Consider the following 20931-nt stretch of genomic DNA (forward strand, 5'->3'; position numbering starts at 1 on the left):
CAACTTCCTTTGTTTTTTTTACTTAATCGAAGTGCGCATGCGAGTGACGTCGAGTTTACAATAGAGTCTGATACATTTTTATATATTTTTTAATCCGATTTAGGCCAATGATACCAAAATAAATTTTTTTTTTTGTGTTCCTTTTTAATATCCAAATGAATAATACCCCCAATTGCACACGGTAATAAAACACATTATCTGTATCAGGCATGCAATTTGTAAGATTTGTTTAATTATAGAAACAATTACATTTTGTGCAAAACACAAAATATATGAAATTGACTTTGTTTGACATGTTTGCCTTAAAAAACGACACAAAAGTAATCACAATGCATAGGAAAAACGAAAAAAAAAAGAAGAAAAAAAGCACGATATATTGAATTAGAATCTAAACAATCTTAAAAATGCCTTTAGATGAAAACAACAAACTATGTTACAGCTTGCGTGTTTACAATAGAGTGTGATTATTATTATTATTTTTTTTTAATCCGCTGGAGGCCAGTGATACCAACAAAAATTTTTTTTGGGTTCCTTTTTAATATTCCAAATGAATAATACCCCCAATCGGACACGGTAATAAAATACATTATCTGTATCAGGCATGCAATTTGTAAGATTTATTTAATTATAGAAACAATTACATTTTGTGCAATACACAAAATATATGAAATTGACTTTGTTTGACATGTTTGCCTTAAAAAAACGACACAAAAGTAATCACAATGCATAGGAAAAACGGAAAAAAAAAGAAGAAAAAAAGCACGATATATTGAATTAGAATCTAAACAATCTTAAAAATGCCTTTAGATGAAAACAACAAACTATGTTACAGCTTGCGTGTTTACAATAGAGTGTGATTAATTTTTATTTTTTTTTAATCCGCTGTAGGCCAGTGATACCAACAAAAAATTTTTTTGGGTTCCTTTTTAATATTCCAAATGAATAATACCCCCAATCGGACACGGTAATAAAACACATCATCTGTATCAGGCATGCAATTTGTAAGATTTATTTAATTATAGAAACAATTACATTTTGTACAATACACAAAATATATGAAATTGACTTTGTTTGACATGTTTGCCTTAAAAAAAAAACAAATTTTTTTAAGGTGTTCGATTTTCATTTTATTTTGTAATAGTAGCGACTTCCTCCCAGTCAACTTCCTTTGTTTTTTACTTTATCGAAGTGCGCATGCGAGTGACGTCGAGTTTACAATAGAGTCTGATACATTTTTTAATCCAATGTAGGCCAATGATACCAAATTTTTTTTTGTGTTCCTTTTTAATATTCCAAATGAATAATACCCCCAATTACACACGATAATAAAAGACATTATCTGTATCAGGCATGCAATTTGTAAGATTTATTTAATTATAGAAACAATTACATTTTGTGCAATACACAAAATATATGAAATTGACTTTGTTTGACATGTTTGCCTAAAAAACGACACAAAAGTAATAACAAGGCACAGGAAAAATGAAAAAATAAAAATAAATAAAAGAAGCACGATACAGACTGATTGAATTAGAATCTAAACAATCTTAAAAATGCCTTTAGAGAAAAAAACCAAAACATGTAACATATTGCGTGTTTACAATAGAGTCTGATAATTAAAAAAAAATCTGATGTAGGCCAATGATACCAAATTATTCTTTTTTTTGTGTTCCTTTTTAATATTCCAAATGAATAATACCCCCAATTGCACACGGTAATAAAACACATCATCTGTATCAGGCATGCAATTTGTAAGATTGATTTAATTATAGAAACAATTATATTTTGTACAATACACAAAATATATGAAATTAACTTTGACATGTTTGCCTTAAAAAAACAATTTTTTTTAAGGTGTTCGACTTTTATTTTATTTTGTAATAGTATCGACTTCCTCCAGGTCAACTTCCTTTGTTTTTTTTACTTAATCGAAGTGCGCATGCGAGTGACGTCGAGTTTACAATAGAGTCTGATACATTTTTATATATTTTTTAATCCCATGTAGGCCAATGATACCAAAAGAAAATATTTTTTTTGTGTTCCTTTTTAATATCCAAAATGAATAATACCCCCAATTGCACACGGTAATAAAACACATTATCTGTATCAGGCATGCAATTTGTAAGATTTGTTTAATTATAGAAACAATTACATTTTGTACAATACACAAAATATATGAAATTGACTTTGTTTGACATGTTTGCCTTAAAAAAACGACACAAAAGTAATCACAATGCACAGGAAAAACGAAAAAAAAAGAAGAAAAAAAGCACGATATATTGAATTAGAATCTAAACAATCTTAAAAATGCCTTTAGATGAAAACAACAAACTATGTTACAGCTTGCGTGTTTACAATAGAGTGTGATTGTTTTTTGTTTTTTTTAATCCGCTGTAGGCCAATGATACCAACAAAAATGTTTTGGGTTTCTTTTTAATATTCCAAATGAATAATACCCCCAATCGGACACGGTAATAAAACACATCATCTGTATCAGGCATGCAATTTGTAAGATTTATTTAATTATAGAAACAATTATATTTTGTGCAAAACACAAAATATATGAAATTGACTTTGTTTGACATGTTTGCCTTAAAAACGACACAAAAGTAATCACAATGCACAGGAAAAAAATATAAAAATAAAAAGAAGCACGATACAGACTGATTGAATTAGAATCTAAACAATCTTAAAAATGCCTTTAGATGAAAACAACAAACTATGTTACAGCTTGCGTGTTTACAATAGAGTGTGATTAATGTTTTATTTATTTTTTAATCCGCTGGAGGCCAGTGATACCAAAAAAAAAATGTTTTGGGTTCCTTTTTAATATTCCAAATTAATAATACCCCCAATTGTACACGATAATAAAACACATTATCTGTATCAGGCATGCAATTTGTAAGCTTTATTTAATTATAGAAACAATTACATTTTGTACAATACACAAAATATATGAAATTGACTTTGTTTCACGTGTTTGCCTTAAAAAACGACACAAAAGTAATCACAATGCACAGGAAAAAAATATAAAAATAAAAAGAAGCACGATACAGACTGATTGAATTAGAATCTAAACAATCTTAAAAATGCCTGTAGAGAGAAAAAAACAAAAACAGCTTGTGTAAAGTGCATCATATATTGTCACAGCTGCGTTATTCTCACAAATGGCTTTAAGAGAGGACAATGAAAAAAAAGCACAATATTATTAGGCACACCTGCAGTAGTTATTGAGTAATGTGATGGTGCTTCTGATTCCTGCATTTCTCTATAAATATTTTCAAATCAAATTGCCACCGGTCTTAAGACAAAAAAAAAAGTTTTTAATATGATTCCAAACATTCTGTACATACAATCAGCAACGAATAAAGACTTTCCATGTGCTTTCTCACAGCAGGAACCCGGAAGCGACCAGAAAGGCAAGTAAAAACGTCATGAGTCCCGCTTGAAGAAGGGGACCGCCGGTGGCGGACGAAAAGACGTTCATGGTGCCGTTCAGCCACAGGCAGGAAGTGAGGGTGGCGTTGCAGCACTCCAGGTGGCACGGCGGCTGCGTGGTGGCTGTGCACGCCGTTTCGTCCAAGCAGTTGGTCGTGCAGCCGGCTGTCCACCGCATGTCTGAGCCGACCATCTCTTTTTTCAGCTTCGAGGAAGAGAAAGGGGTCGTACGTCGTGTTTAGAAATTTGTAAACAGGGTTTTTATGCGATAGTTATGAAAATGTACAATTTATAATCAATAATCACTACTTAGCGGAAATTACAGGCCCGAAAGCAATTAACAGCGATAAACGAGGGTTTACTTTTTCACTCTTAGCGACCAGAAGTAGATTTGGTAATGGGAGCCTGAGTGTGAGCTTAAAAGACACACCCAATAATGTAGTTCAGATATGTTTAGTAATAAATATTACCGTACTAAATCATGTATCGTATTTTTTGGACTATAAGGCACATTTATGTTTGATTTGTTTGTGCCACATTTGTGCTGGAAATGTTTTTGCCTAACTATTATAGATTTTATGTTATTAATAATAATAATAATAATAGATTTTATTTGTAAAAAGCACTTTACATTGAGTAAACAACCTCAAAGTGCTACAGTGTATTAATAAAATAAAAATAAAAAGATAATAAAAAAAAAAAAAAAACCTAGAACAGCCAAATAGCTAAAACTAGTATGCATATATCTAAAAAAAATGCTTTTTTTTTTATTTTTTTATTTTTTTAAAGAAGAGTTTTTAAGCCTTTTTTAAAAGCATCCACAGTCTGTGGTGCCCTCAGGTGGTCAGGGAGAGCGTTCCACAGACTGGAGTAATTAACGTTTTATGATTCATACCCTGCCTCCCCAAACCTTTCCCAAACGTTTGTGTTGTGTTGCAATTATTTTTGTCTAACTATCACAGTTTCTATGTTATAAACATATGATGGTTTTATGTTATTAAGCGAGCCCCCCAACCCTGTCTCTTTAGATTGTGCTATGTTTGCTCTGGCCTGTGCTGCAAATGCTGTTGTATAACTATCATAGTTTTTATGTTGAGATGGGGGGAGCTAGTTATTTACAATAAAAACATATAAACTATAAAAGTTAGTCGGGGAAAAAATTGGGCAGCACAAATCTGCACAAATGTAGCGCAAACAAATGGAATAAGCGTGGGGAGATTTGGACAAGATTGGGGGGATAGTTATTTACAATAAAAAGTTAAGATATAAACTACAATAGTTAGTCGAGAAAAAATTGTGCAGCACAAATCTGCACAAATGTAGCGCAAACTATGGAATACGTTTGTGGTGATTTGGACAAGATGGGGGCAGGGGGATAGTTATGAACGATAAAAAGTTAAAATATAAATTACAAAAGTTAGTTGGGAAAAAATTGGGCAGCACAAATCTGCACAAATGTAACGCAAAGGAATGGAATAAGTTTGGGGAGATTTGGACAAGATGGGAGGGCTAGTTATTTACAATAAAAAGTTAACATATAAACTACAATAGTTAGTCCACAAAAAATTGGGCTGCACAAGTCTGCACAAATGTAGCGCAAACTAATGGAATACGTTTGGGGAGATTTGGACAAGATGGGGGGGGGGGGTGCTACTATTAATAATAAAAAGTTAACATATAAACTACAATAGTTAGTCAACAAAAATTAGGTAGCACAAATCTGCACAAATGTAGCGCAAACGAATGGAATACGTTTGGGGAGATTTGGACAAGATGGGGGGGGGGGGGGGGGGCTACTATTAATAATAAAAAGTTAACATATAAACTACAATAGTTAGTCAACAAAAATTGGGCAGCACAAATCTGCACAAATGTAACGCAAACGAATGGAATACGTTTGGGGAGATTTTGACAAGATGGGGGTGGGGGGATACAATTAATAATACAAATTTAACATATAAACTACAATAGTTAGTCAACAAAAATTAGGTAGCACAAATCTGCACAAATGTAGCGCAAACGAATGGAATAAGTTTGGGGAGATTTTGACAAGATGGGGGGGGGGGCTACTATTAATAATAAAAAGTTAACATATAAACTACAATAGTTAGTCAACAAAAATTGGGCAGCACAAATCTGCACAAATGTAGCGCAAACGAATGGAATACGTTTGGGGAGATTTGGACAAGATGGGGGTGGGGGGCTACAATTAATAATAAAAATGTAACATATAAACTACAATAGTTAGTCAACAAAAATTAGGTAGCACAAATCTGCACAAATGTAGCGCAAACGAATGGAATAAGTTTGGGGGGATTTGGACAAGATGGGGGGGGGCTACTATTAATAATAAAAAGTTAACATATAAACTACAATAGTTAGTCAACAAAAATTGGGCAGCACAATCTGCACAAATGTAGCGCAAACGAATGGAATAAGTTTGGGGAGATTTTGACAAGATGGGGGGGGGCTACTATTAATAATACAAATTTAACATATAAACTACAATAGTTAGTCAACAAAAATTAGGTAGCACAAATCTGCACAAATGTAGCGCAAACGAATGGAATAAGTTTGGGGAGATTTGGACAAGATGGGGGGGGGATCAAATCAAATCAAATCAAATCAACTTTATTTATAGATACTTATTAATAATAAAAAGTTAACATATAAACTACAATAGTTAGTCAACAAAAATTGGGCAGCACAAATCTGCACAAATGTAGCGCAAACGAATGAAATAAGTTTGGGGAGATTTTGACAAGATGGGGGGGGGGGGGGCTACTATTAATAATAAAACGTTAACATATAAACTACAATAGTTAGTCAACAAAAATTGGGCAGCACAAATCTGCACAAATGTAGCGCAAAGGAATGAAATAAGTTTGGGGAGATTTTTGACAAGACAAGTGAATATCCTTAAATGGATATTCACTACTGTTGTAATTGTAATATGGTATTGTGAATAAACTTGCAACTTGGGGCTAGTTATTAACAATAAAAAGTTAACATATAAACTACAATAGTTAGTCCACAAAAAATTGGGTAGCACAAATCTGCACAAATGTAGCGTGAACGAATGGAATAAGTTTGGGGAGATTTTGACAAGATTGGGGGGGCTACTATTAATAATACAAAGTTAGCATATAAACTACAATAGTTAGTCAACAAAAATGGGGCAGCACAAATCTGCACAAATGTAGCGCAAACGAATGGAATAAGTTTGGGGAGATTTTTGACAAGACAAGTGAATATCCTTAAATGGATATTCACTACTGTTGTAATTGTAATATGGTATTGTGAATAAACTTGAAACTTGGGGCTAGTTATTAACAATAACAAGTTTACATATAAACTACAATAGTTAGTCCACAAAAAATAAGGCAGCACAAATCTGCACAAATGTAGCGCAAACAAATGGAAAAAGTTTGGGGAGATTTGGACAAGATGGGGGGGGGGGGGGGGGGGGGGGGGTAGTTATTTACAATAAAAAGTTACCATATAAACTACAAAAGTTAGTTGAGAAAAAAATGGGGCAGCACAAATCTGCACAAATGTAGCGCAAACGAATGGAATAAGTTTGGGGAGATTTTGACAAGATGGGGGTGGGGGGCTACAATTAATAATACAAATTTAACATATGAACTACAATAGTTAGTCAACAAAAAATTGGGCAGCACAAATCTGCACAAATGTAGCACAAAGGAATGGAATAAGTTTGGGGTGATTTGGACAAGATGGGGGGGTAGTTATTAACAATGAAAAGTTCAAATATAAACTACAATAGTTAAAGAACAAAAAATTGGGCAGCACAAATCTGCACAAATGTAGCGCAAAGGAATGGAATATGTTTGGGAAGATTTGGACAAGATGGGGGGGCTAGTTATTAACAATAAAAAGTTAACATATAAACTACAATAGTTAGAGAACAAAAAATTGGGCAGCACAAATCTGCACAAATGTAGCGCAAAGGAATGGAATAAGTTTGGGGAGATTTGGACAAGATGGGAGGGGGCTACTATTTATAATAAAAAGTTAACATATAAACTACAATAGTTAGTCCACAAAAAATTGGGCAGCACAAATCTGCACAAATGTAGCGCAAAGGAATGGAATAAGTTTGGGAAGATTTAGACAAGATGGGGGGCTAGTTATTTACATCCATCCATCCATTTTCTACCGCTTATTCCCTTTGGGGTCTTGGGGGGTGCTGGAGCCTATCTCAGCTACAATCGGGCGGAAGGCGGGGTACACCCTGGACAAGTCGCCACCTCATCTCAGGTAAACTACAATAGTTAGAGAACAAAAAATTGGGCAGCACAAATCTGCACAAATGTAGCGCAAAGGAATGGAATAAGTTTGGGGAGATTTGGACAAGATGGGGAGGGGGGATACTATTAATAATAAAAAGTTAACATATAAACTACAATAGTTAGTCAACAAAAATTGGGCAGCACAAATCTGCACAAATGTAGCGCAAAGGAATAGAATACGTTTGGGGAGATTTGGACAAGATGGGGGGCTAGTTATTTACAATAAAAAGGTAACATATAAACTACAATAGTTAGTCCACAAAAAATTGGGCAGCACAAATGTAGCGCAAACGAATGCAATAAATTTGGAAAGATTTGGACAAGATGGGGGGGATAGTTATTTACAATAAAAAGTTAACATATAAACTACAAAAGTTAGTAGATAAAAAAAATTGTGCCGCACAAATCTTCACAAATGTACCGCAAACAATGGAATAAGTTTGTGGAGATTTGGACAAGATGGGGGTGATAGTTATTTACAATAAAAAGTTAACATATAAACTACAAAAGTTAGTAGAGAAAAAATTGTGCCGCACAAATCTGCACAAATGTAGCACAAAGGAATGGAATAAGTTTGGAAAGATTTGGACAAGATGGCGGGAAAGGGGGGGGGGGGGGGGGGTGGCTAATTGTTTACAATAAAAAGTTAAAATATAAACTACAAAGTTAGTCGAGAAAAAACGGGGCAGCACAAATCTGCACAAATGTAGCGCAAACGAATGGAATACGTTTGGAAAAATTTGGACAAGATGGCAGGGGGCGGGGGCTAGTTATTTACAATGAAAAGTTAAAATATAAACTACAAAAGTTAGTCAACAAAGAATTGGGCAGCACAAATCTGCACAAATGTAGCGCAAACGAATGGAATAAGTTTGGGGAGATTTGGACAAGATGGGGGGGGTACTTATTAATAATAAAAAGTTAACTTATAAACTACAATAGTTAGTGATTTTAGGGGGGTGATTTTTTTTATTTTATTTTTATAAAGAAATACAATCATGTGTGCTTACGGACTGTATCCCTGCAGACTGTATTGATATATATTGATATATAATGTATACAGTATATTGTGTTTTTATGTTGATTTAATACAAAAAAAAATAAAAAAAAAAATAAAAATGTTTTTCTTGTGCGGCCTGGTACCAATCGGTCCGCAGACCGGTACCGGGCTGCAGCCCGGTGGTTGGGGACCACTGGTCTAAACAACCAAATAGAGTGTTTATAACAATACTTTTAGATCTACTTGTGAAGTTGCAAGCCGACTATTAGCAACATCGGCTTCACTAAAGTTGGAATATGTTGCACCTTTATCAGTTTGCAAGCCTACTATCAACACCACCGCCACTGGGATGGCGATAGCTGCATGACATCATATCAGCATGACATCATATCAGCATGACATCATATCAGCATGACATCATATCAGCGTGACATCATATCAGCGTGACAGTGCAACAGCAGCCAGTGGCCTCAACAAAAGAAATAGGACAAAGGACAACAACAGATGGAGCACACCCAGCATTTGGTGTCCTTGGCGTGTGGCTCTTCACCACAGAAGCCAGACTCTTGTTTTGGTTGTCTTTATGAAAGGTTCCCAACATTGTACTGGTGGAAACACAGCCAGTCGTCGGCCTCACCTGACAGTGCAGCTGTGTGGAGGAACACTTCATCATCGTGCTGATGCTCGTGTAGCAAGTAGCTCCGCTGCACGTCCCTTCATGGCACTTGTTACTCTGACAGAGGAAAGGAGAAAAGTAGACGGTCATCAGCTTATGAAGGACCATATGGGTCCTCCTACTTGCCCTAGTCCTTGTCTACTCTATCAGCCCCACTTTGGACACTTTGCAATTGAATAGACTGCATATATATTATTGCGTTTGGACCAGTTGTTCCTCCCAGGGAATTCAAGTTTCTGGTCGTCGCTCCCAAGCTCTTTACGACACGTAAAGCTGAGTAAAAGAACCACCAGAGACAGAATAGGTATTTTGTAATATATTTGCAAAGCTTTGTAAATATCATGAGACCAGTCCAGCATAGAACATTCAATCGCGCAGCTAAGATGGTCTGATTTAAAAAAAATTGAAACCTTCTCTTCTATAAAGTCTCTCTCCCTCCCACCCTCGTTGTCTTGTCTTTCCAGCCTAAACACATGCCCATTGTCCTCCGCACCTGGACATAAGAATAGATAAGAAGAAGGAGTATCTCTCTTTCTTACATTCCACACTCAAGGTTAGCACACAGTATTTGCAGACAACCAAAAGACCACAATTGGAAGAAAAACACTAGCTGTTTTGTAATATGATTATGAAAATAAAGAAGTAACACTTAAATACGGATATATGTAAATATCTGCCTCCGACAATATCCATGGATATATCCATCCATCCATCCATTTTCTACCGCTTGTCCCTTTTGGGGTCACGGGGGGTGCTGGAGCCTATCTCAGCTGCATATATTTAAATATATATTTTATATTTGATATCATTTGGATTCAAAACTGCCGATCCAGGTTTCCCTAATTTGATATCAAAACACTGATCCAGGTCATGCTAATTAGATATCATTTGGTATCAAAACACTGATCCAGGTCTGGCTCATTTGATATGAAAACACTAATCAGGTCTCACTAATTAGATATCAAAACACTGATCCAGGTCTCCCCAATTTGATATTAAAACACCGATCCAGGTCTCGCTAATTTGATAGCATTTGGCATCAAAACACTGATCCGGGTCTCGCTAATTTGATAGCATTTGGCATCAAAACACTGATCCGGGTTTCGCTAATTTGATATCAAAACACTGATCCAGGTCTCGCTAATTTGATATCATTTGGTATCAAAACACTGATCCAGGTCTGGCTAATTTGATATCAAAATACTGATACAGGTCTGCCTAATTTGATATCAAAACACTGATCAGGTCTCACTAATTTGATAGCATTTGATATCAAAACACTGATTCAGGTTTCGCAAAATTGATTATCAAAACACTGATCCAGGTCTGGCTAATTTAATATCAAAACACCGATCCAGGTCTTGCTAATTTGATAGCATTTGGTATCAAAACACTGATTCGGGTCTGGCTTATTTGATATCAAAACACTGATCAGGTCTCACTAATTTGATATCAAAACACTGATCCAGGTTTCGCACATTTGATATCAAAACACTGATTCAGGTCTGGCTAATTTGATATCAAAACACCGATTCAGGTCTCGCTAATTTGATAGCATTTGGTATCAAAACACTGATTCGGGTTTCGCTAATTTGATATCAAAACACTGATCCAGGTCTCACTAATTTGATATCAAAACACTGATCCAGGTCTGGCTAATTTGATATCAAAATACTGATCCAGGTCCGCCTAATTTGATATCAAAACACCAATCCAGGTCTTGCTGATTTGATAGCATTTGGTATCAAAACACTGATCCAGGTCTGGCTTATTTGATATCAAAACACTGATCAGGTCTCACTAATTTGATAGCATTTGATATCAAAACACTGATCCAGATTTTGCAAATTTAAAAGCAAAAAACTGATCCAGGTCTCGCTAATTTGATATCATTTGGTATCAATACACTGATCCAGGTCTGGCTAATTTGATATCAAAATACTGATACAGGTCTGCTTAATTTGATATCAAAACACTGATCAGGTCTCACTAATTTGATAGCATTTGATATCAAAACACTGATCCAGGTTTCGCAAATTTGATTATCAAAACACTGATCCAGGTCTGGCTAATTTAATATCAAAACACCGATCCAGGTCTTGCTAATTTGATAGCATTTGGTATCAAAACACTGATTCGGGTCTGGCTTATTTGATATCCAAACACTGACCAGGTCTCACTAATTTGATAGCATTTGATATCAAAACACTGATCCAGGTTTCGCACATTTGATATCAAAACACTGATCCAGGTCTGGCTAATTTGATATCAAAACACCGATCCAGGTCTCGCTAACTTGATAGCATTTGGTATCAAAACACTGATCCGGGTTTCGCTAATTTGATATCAAAACACTGATCCAGGTCTGGCTAATTTGATATCAAAACACTGATTCAGGTCTGGCTAATTTGATATCAAAATACTGATCCAGGTCTGCCTAATTTGATATCAAAACACCAATCCAGGTCTTGCTAATTTGATAGCATTTGGTATCAAAACACTGATCCAGGTCTCGCTAATTTGATATCAAAATACTGATACAGGTCTGCTTAATTTAATATCAAAACACCGATCCAGGTCTTGCTAATTTGATAGCATTTGGTATCAAAACACTGATTCGGGTCTGGCTTATTTGATATCCAAACACTGACCAGGTCTCACTAATTTGATAGCATTTGATATCAAAACACTGATCCAGGTTTCGCACATTTGATATCAAAACACTGATCCAGGTCTGGCTAATTTGATAGCATTTGGTATCAAAACACTGATCCAGGTCTGGCTTATTTGATATCAAAACACTGATCAGGTCTCATTAATTTGATAGCATTTGATATCAAAACACTGATCCAGATTTTGCAAATTTGATTATCAAAACACTGATCCAGGTCTGGCTAATTTGATATCATTTGTTATCAAAACACTGATCCAGGTCTGGCTAATTTGATATCAAAATACTGATCCAGGTCTGGCTAATTTGATATCAAAACACCGATCCAGGTCTTGCTAATTTGATAGCATTTGGTATCAAACCACTGATCCAGGTCTGGCTAATTTGATATCAAAACACCGATCCAGGTCTCGCTAATTTGATAGCATTTGGTATCAAACCACTGATCCAGGTCTGGCTAATTTGATATCAAAACACAGATCCAGGTCTCGCTAATTTGATAGCATTTGGTATCAAACCACTGATCCAGGTCTGGCTAATTTGATATAATTTATTATGAAAACACAGTATCCAGGTCTCGCTAATTTGATACAATATGATATCAAAACGCTGATTTGCCTGAGTGGCTGGACAGGACAAATTTAAATTAAAAAAAAAAAAAAAAAAAAATTTTTTTTTTTTTTTTTTTTTAAAATTGATTAAGAATCGTTACAAATAAGAATCGCAATTCATTCAAAACATTTTTAGACACCCCTAGTGGTTAGCGCCTTGCATGGCAGCTTCCGCCATCAGCGTGTGAATGTGACGTATAAAGCAAAGCACTGTGGGTGTGGTCACTTGCAGGTATAGTCAAGCCGTATATAAATACACACCATTCACCATTTTCCAGGTGAAAAAGTGACCTCCAGTGGAGTACAGAGGTGCTTAGTACAGTGGAAAAGTGTCCTAATGAGGATGTGGAGTCCTTACGTCATCTGCTGTTGTTAGCGGCGGGGTGACCACGGCCGTGGTGACGGGCGCGGTGGTTGGAGCAGCTGCCGGGCAAAAAAAAAAGTTGAAACAATGACTTTCTGCCCGGAGCGACAGGAGAAGATGGTCGCAGCGTGTTGTGTACCTGTGGACATCATCATCATCATCATGGACGCAAACGTGTCGTTGAGGCAGTCGGTTCCGTTGCAGCATTCCACGCTGCAGTTGGTCTGGGAGGCGTTGGAGCAGAGGCGGCCGCAGGAGTCGCTGCAGCTCGCCATGTAGTAGTACATGTCCATCTTGCACAGCTGGTTAACATTCCCCAATGACACATCAATCTGAGCTTGTCATGCAATAAAATACCTAACCTGAGAAAAATGACCCTCATGTTCTATTAGTTCAGGGACGTCAAACTGGTTTTCATTGAGGGCCACATGGCAGTTATGTCTGCCATCAGAGGGCCGCTTGGAACAGTGAATAATGCCTCTGCATTTCATTATATACATTGTTTGAAGTAGACTGTCCATTTTACAGTAAAAACTTTACATTTACAAAATTTTACTGTAAAATAGTGTTTTTTTGTATTTTTTATAACATTTTACGGTAAATGGAAAAACAGTACTACTGTTATTTTGAGGGGGTTTAACGAAAAAAGCTGCCTGCTTAGTTGCCAGAATTGTTATGTTAAATTTTTACAACATTATATTGTGAATGGAAAAACAGTACAAGTTCTTTTTTTTTATTCTGGCAACTTAGCTGCCTTTTTTTCTAGCGTAAAAACAAATGTAGCGTCTTCCCATTTACAGTAATACACCGTTAAAAACAACAACCGTAGATTTTACAGTCAAAAAACTGGCAGCTCAATCAACATAATTTTATCACAAAAGACAGCACCGTATTTTTCGGACTATAAGTCGCAGTTTTTTTCATAGTTTGGCCGGGGGTGCGTCTTATACTCGGGAGCGACTTATGTGTGAAATTATTGACACATTACCGTAAAATATCAAATAATATTATTTATCTCTTTATTTATATAAGATTTCATGGGATTTAGCGATTAGGAGTGACAGATTGTTTGGTAAACGTATAGCATGTTCTATATGTTATAGTTATTTGAATGACTCTTACCATAATATGTTACGTTAACATACCAGTTGCTTATTTATGCCTCATATAACGTACACTTATTCAGCCTGTTGTTCACTATTCTTCATTTATTTTAAATTGCCTTTCAAATGTCTATTCTTGGTGTTGGCTTTTATCAAGTCAATTTCCCCCAAAAATGCGACTTATACTCCAGTGCGACTTATAGTCCGAAAAATACGGTATATAAATTGTTTAAAGTAGATTGTCGATTTTACAGTAAAACTTTACATTTACAAAATTTTACTGTAAAATATAGTGTTTTTTGTATTTTTTTTTACAACATTTTAAGGTAAATGGAAAAACAGTACTACTGTTATTTTGAGGGGGTTTAACGAAAAAAGCTGCCTGCTTAGTTGCCAGAATTGTTGTGTTAAATTGACATTGTCTTTTACAACATTATATTGTGAATGGAAAAACAGTACAAGTTCTTTTTTTTTATTCTGGCAACTTAGCTGCCTTTTTTTCTAGCGTAAAAACAAATGTAGCGTCTTCCCATTTACAGTAATACACCGTTAAAAACAACAACCGTAGATTTTACAGTCAAAAAATGGCAGCTCAATCAACATAATTTTATCACAAAAGACAGGACCGTATTTTTCGGACTATAAGTCGCAGTTTTTTTCATAGTTTGGCCAAACTATACTTTGCGACTTATACTCGGGAGCGACTTATGTGTGAAATTATTGACACATTACCGTAAAATATCAAATACCATATTTTCCGCACTATTAGCCGCACCTAAAAACCACAAATTTTCTCAAAAGCTGACAGTGCGGCTTATAACCCGGTGCGCTTTATATATGGATTAATATTAAGATTCATTTTCATAAAGTTTCGGTCTCGCAACTTCGGTAAACAGCCGCCATCTTTTTTCCCGGTAGAACAGGAAGCGCTTCTTCTTCTACGCAAGCAACCGCCAAGGTAAGCACCCGCCCCCATAGAACAGGAAGCGCTTCTTCTTCTACTGTAAGCAACCACCCGCCCGCGTAGAAGAAGAAAAAGCGCGCGGATATTACCGTACGTTTCATTTCCTTTGTGTGTTTACATCTGTAAAGACCACAAAATGGCTCCTACTAAACGACAGGGATCCGGTTCATGAAAAGACGCAATCTCTCCATCCGCACACGGATTACTATTTCACAGCAACTGATATTCCTGTGAACCGCACTGTGGATACAACGGGAGCACGTACGGTGAATATTCGCACCACAGGGAATGAGAAGTCATCCTTCACTGTGGTTCTAGCTTGCCATGCTAATGGCCAGAAACTTCCACCCATGGTGATATTCAAAAGGAAGACCTTGCCAAAAGAGACCTTTCCAGCCGGCGTCATCATAAAAGCTAACTCGAAGGGATGGATGAAGAAAAGATGAGCGAGTGGTTAAGGTAAGTTTAAGTTTACGCGAAGAGGCCGGGTGGCTTTTTTCACGCAGCTCTGTCCATGTTGATATACGACTCCATGCGCGCCCACATCACGCTGGTTTTTAATATATTATTAAAGTTTGACTGACCTATTTGAATGTTTTTTTGACATTCCTTTAGCGCAGTTAGATGCGGCTTACAACACGGGGCGGCTTATAGGTGGACAAAGTTTTGAAATATGCCGTTCATTGAAGGCGCGGCTTATAACCCAGGGCGCCTTATGGTGCGGAAAATACGGTAATATTATTGATCTCATTCACGTAAGAGACTAGACGTATAAGATTTCATGGGATTTAGCGATTAGGAGTGACAGATTGTTTGGTAAACGTATAGCATGTTCTATATGTTATAGTTATTTGAATGACTCTTACCATAATATGTTACGTTAACATACCAGTTGGTTATTTATGCCTCATATAACGTACACTTATTCAGCCTGTTGTTCACTATTCTTCATTTATTTTAAATTGCCTTTCAAATGTCTATTCTTGGTGTTGAGTTTTATCAAATACATTTCCCCAAAAAATGCAACTTATACTCCAGTGCGACTTATAGTCCGAAAAATACGGTATATAAATTGTTTAAAGTAGATTGTCGATTTTACAGTAAAACTTTACATTTACAAAATTTTACTGTAAAATATAGTGTTTTTTGTATTTTTTTACAACATTTTAAGGTAAATGGAAAAACAGTACTACTGTTATTTTGAGGGGGTTTAACGAAAAAAGCTGCCTGCTTAGTTGCCAGAATTGTTGCGTTAAATTGACATTGGTTTTTACAACATTATATTGTGAATGGAAAAACAGTACAAGTTCTTTTTTTTATTCTGGCAACTTAGCTGCCTTTTTTTCTAGCGTAAAAACAAATGTAGCGTCTTCCCATTTACAGTAATACACCGTTAAAAACAACAACCGTAGATTTTACAGTCAAAAAATGGCAGCTCAATCAACATAATTTTATCACAAAAGACAGCACCGTATTTTTCGGACTATAAGTCGCAGTTTTTTTCATAGTTTGGCCGGGGGTGCGACTTATACTCGGGAGCGACTTATGTGTGAAATTATTGACACATTAGCGTAAAATATCAAATAATATTATTGATCTCATTGACGTAAGAGACTAGACGTATAAGATTTCATGGGATTTAGCGATTAGGAGTGAGAGATTGTTTGGTAAACGTATAGCATGTTCTATATGTTATAGTTATTTGAATGACTCTTACCATAATATGTTACGTTAACATACCAGTTGCTTATTTATGCCTCATATAACGTACACTTATTCAGCCTGTTGTTCACTATTCTTCATTTATTTTAAATTGCCTTTCAAATGTCTATTCTTGGTGTTGGCTTTTATCAAATACATTTCCCCAAAAAATGCGACTTATACTCCAGTGCGACTTACAGTATATATGTTTTTTTCCTTCTTTATTATGCATTTTCAGCCGGTGCGACTTATACTCCAGAGCGACTTATACTCCGAAAAATACGGTACTTCTCATTCCGGCCGCTTGTACCCGTGATCTTGTCCTTTCGGTCATAACCCAAAGCTCATGACCATAGGTGAGGATGGTGTTGCGTCTGACCAGTCTACCTCTCAGGGAATTAAAGTCACTGGTCAATTCAAGTTCTTTCGATGACATATATGCTGAGTAAGAAGGACCATCAAGACAGAATAGGAATATTATCAAGTTTTACTAAAGCTTTAGGAGACCAGCCCACATCAATACAGTCATACCGTCATCTCGTGATGGTCTAACATTCAAACGGAAAGAGACTACCGTATTTTTCGGACTACAAGTCGCAGTTTTTTTCATAGTTTGGCCGGGGGTGCGACTTATACTCAGGAGCGACTTATGTGTGAAATGATTAACACATTAGCGTAAAATATCAAATAATATTATTGATCTCATTCACGTAAGAGACTAGACGTATAAGATTTCATGGGATTTAGCGATTAGAAGTGACAGATTGTTTGGTAAACGTATAGCATGTTCTATATGTTATAGTTATTTGAATGACTCTTACCATAATATGTTACGTTAACATACCAGTTGGTTATTTATGCCTCATATAACGTACACTTATTCAGCCTGTTGTTCACTATTCTTTATTAATTTTAATAATTTTAATAATATATAATAATAATAATAATAATATAAATAATAAAATTGTAATATTTGTTGCAATATTGGATACTATTAAAGTTTAAAAGGTATGCAAGCAGTACATATACCGCATTTTTCGGAGTGTAAGTCGCACAGGCCGAAAATGCATAATAAAGAAGGAAAAAAACATATATAAGTCGCACTGGAGTATAAGTCGCATTTTTGGGGAAAGAGAAGAATTTCGCCACACCGAGTGTGTGTGTGTGTACTTAAGTTAATTTAATTAATTTATTGGTGTATTACTGTGAATAGGAAGACGATACATTTGTCTTTACTCTAGAAAAACTGGCAGCTAAGTTGCCAGAATAAAAAAAGATAATTTTGCTTAGTTTAAATAAAATACCCCTCATTTTTGTATTTTTTTTCTCCTTGTTTTTGAACACTGACTTTTTGCAGTGTACTTAATTTTTGTTTAGTACAGTAGCATCCCTAACCCAACAAGGGACTCCTCCCAATAGCTCCACCCACTCGGCAGATGACTTTATGAATTTCTTTAATAAGAAAATTGAACTCATTAGAAAGGAGATTAAAGACAACGCATCCCAGCTACAACTGGGTTCTATGAACACAGTTACAACTGTATCTACGACGGATACTGCAATACAAAATAGTCTCTCTCTTTTTGATGAAATAACATTAGAGGAACTATTACAGCGTGTAAGTGGGATAAAACAAACAACATGTTTACTCGACCCACTTCCTGGGAAACTTATCAAGGAGCTTTTTGTATTATTAGGTCCATCAGTGCTAAATATTATAAACTTATCACTTTCCTCTGGCACTGTTCCCCTAGCATTCAAGAAAGCGGTTATTCATCCTCTGCTCAAAAGACCTAACCTTGATCCTGACCTCATGGTAAACTACCGACCGGTGTCCCACCTTCCCTTTATTTCGAAAATCCTCGAAAAAATTGTGGCACAGCAGCTAAATGAACACTTAGTGTCTAACAATCTCTGTGAACCTTTTCAATCCGGTTTCAGGGCAAATCACTCTACGGAGACAGCCCTCGCAAAAATGACTAATGATCTACTGCTAACGATGGATTCTGATGCGTCATCTATGTTGCTGCTTCTTGATCTTAGCGCTGCTTTCGATACCGTCCATCATAATATTTTATTAGAGCGTATCAAAACACGTATTGGTATGTCAGACTTAGCTTTGTCGTGGTTGAACTCTTATCTTACTGACAGGATGCAGTGCGTCTCCCATAATAATGTGACCTCGGACTATGTTAAGGTAACGTGCGGAGTTCCTCAGGGTTCGGTTCTTGGCCCCGCACTCTTTAGTATTTACATGCTGCCGCTAGGCGACATCATACGCAAATACGGTGTTAGCTTTCATTGTTATGCTGATGACAGCCAACTCTACATGCCCCTAAAGCTGACCAACACGCCGGATTGTAGTCAGCTGGAGGCGTGTCTTAATGAAATTAAACAATGGATGTCCGCTAACTTCTTGCAACTCAACGCCAAGAAAACGGAAATGCTGATTATCGGTCCTGCTAAACACCGACATTTATTTAATAATACCACCTTAACATTTGACAACCAAACAATTACACAAGGCGAATCAGTAAAGAATCTGGGTATTATTTTCAACCCAACTCTCTCCTTTGAGTCACACATTAAGAGTGTTACTAAAACGGCCTTCTTTCATCTCCGTAATATCGCTAAAATTCGTTCTATTTTATCCACTAGCGACGCTGAGATCATTATTCATGCGTTCGTTACGTCTCGTCTCGACTACTGTAACGTATTATTTTGGGGTCTCCCTATGTCTAGCATTAGAAAATTACAGTTGGTACAAAATGCGGCTGCTAGACTTTTGACAAGAACAAGAAAGTTTGATCATATTACGCCTATACTGTATATACCTTTATATACATATATATATATACCTATACTGGCTCACCTGCACTGGCTTCCTGTGCACTTAAGATGTGACTTTAAGGTTTTACTACTTACGTATAAAATACTACACGGTCTAGCTCCGTCCTATCTTGTCGATTGCATTGTACCATATGTCCCGGCAAGAAATCTGCCTTCAAAGAACTCCGGCTTATTAGTGATTCCCAGAGCCCCAAAAAAGTCTGCGGGCTATAGAGCGTTTTCTATTGGGGCTCCAGTACTATGGAATGCCCTCCCGGTAACAATTAGAGATGCTACCTCAGTAGAAGCATTTAAGTCCCATCTTAAAACTCATTTGTATACTCTAGCCTTTAAATAGACCCCCCATTTAGACCAGTTGATCTGCCGTTTCTTTTCCTTTCTCCTCTGCTCCCCTCTTCCTTGTGGAGGGGGGGGGGGGGGGGGGGGACAGGTCCGGTGGCCATGGACGAAGTGCTGGCTGTCCAGAGTCGGGACCCGGGGTGGACCGCTCGCCTGTGCATCGGCTGGGAACATCTCTGCGCTGCTGACCCGTCTCCGCTCGGGATGGTGTCCTGCTGGCCCCACTATGGACTGGACTCTTACTATTATGTTGGATCCACTATGGACTGGACTCTCACAATATTATGTCAGACCCACTCGACATCCATTGCTTTCGGTCTCCCCTAGAGGGGGGGGGGTTACCCACATATGCGGTCCTCTCCAAGGTTTCTCATAGTCATTCACATCGACGTCCCACTGGGGTGAGTTTTTCCTTGCCCGTATGTGGGCTTTGTACCGAGGATGTCGTTGTGGCTTGTGCAGCCCTTTGAGACACTTGTGATTTAGGGCTATATAAATAAAGATTGATTGATTGATTGATTGACTTAAAGTTTAACAGGATAAACCTTGTCAAATGATAGGAAAACATGTCATAATCACAAACATTATTATTATTATCAAGTATTAGGTCAGGCTGATTACAAAAATAAATACTAATCAAATATACTAAGAAAAGAGGGACTCATAAAAACCGATTAAATAAATACATTCTATTTAAACAATAGAAAATATTGTACGTCTTTCTTAAATCAACTGTCAATAAAATAAAAGTGCAAATGAATATACAGCGTTACCATTTTAGTCATAATTTTTGCGATTAACAAACTTCCCTACGACTCCAGCTCCAGACTTCTTGTTTGTTTGATATTATCATTACTGCCACAAGTGGAGGAAAAGTGTATTGCGACTGAGTACTGCTACG

General features: G+C 36.5%; 2 protein-coding genes across 4 annotated transcripts in view; one reads left to right on the forward strand and one right to left on the reverse strand.

The window, feature by feature from the left end:
* Positions 1–20931, forward strand: part of LOC140678735 (uncharacterized) — a 468885-nt gene that overhangs the window by 33249 nt on the left and 414705 nt on the right. The window lies entirely within an intron of this gene.
* Positions 3317–20931, reverse strand: part of LOC133605457 (uncharacterized) — a 59066-nt gene continuing 41451 nt past the window's right edge. For all 3 annotated transcript variants that reach the window (XM_072913105.1, XM_061958803.2, XM_061958802.2), the window contains 4 exons: positions 13213–13375; positions 13068–13132; positions 9389–9484; positions 3317–3643 (listed from right to left, as the gene is read on the reverse strand). In XM_072913105.1, coding sequence (XP_072769206.1) covers positions 3389–3643; positions 9389–9484; positions 13068–13132; positions 13213–13375 — 579 coding nt within the window. In that variant the 3' untranslated portion in view covers positions 3317–3388. The remainder of the gene's footprint in view (positions 3644–9388; positions 9485–13067; positions 13133–13212; positions 13376–20931) is intronic.

This window comes from Nerophis lumbriciformis, linkage group LG04 (assembly GCF_033978685.3).
Source record: "Nerophis lumbriciformis linkage group LG04, RoL_Nlum_v2.1, whole genome shotgun sequence".
NCBI lineage: Eukaryota > Metazoa > Chordata > Actinopteri > Syngnathiformes > Syngnathidae > Nerophis > Nerophis lumbriciformis.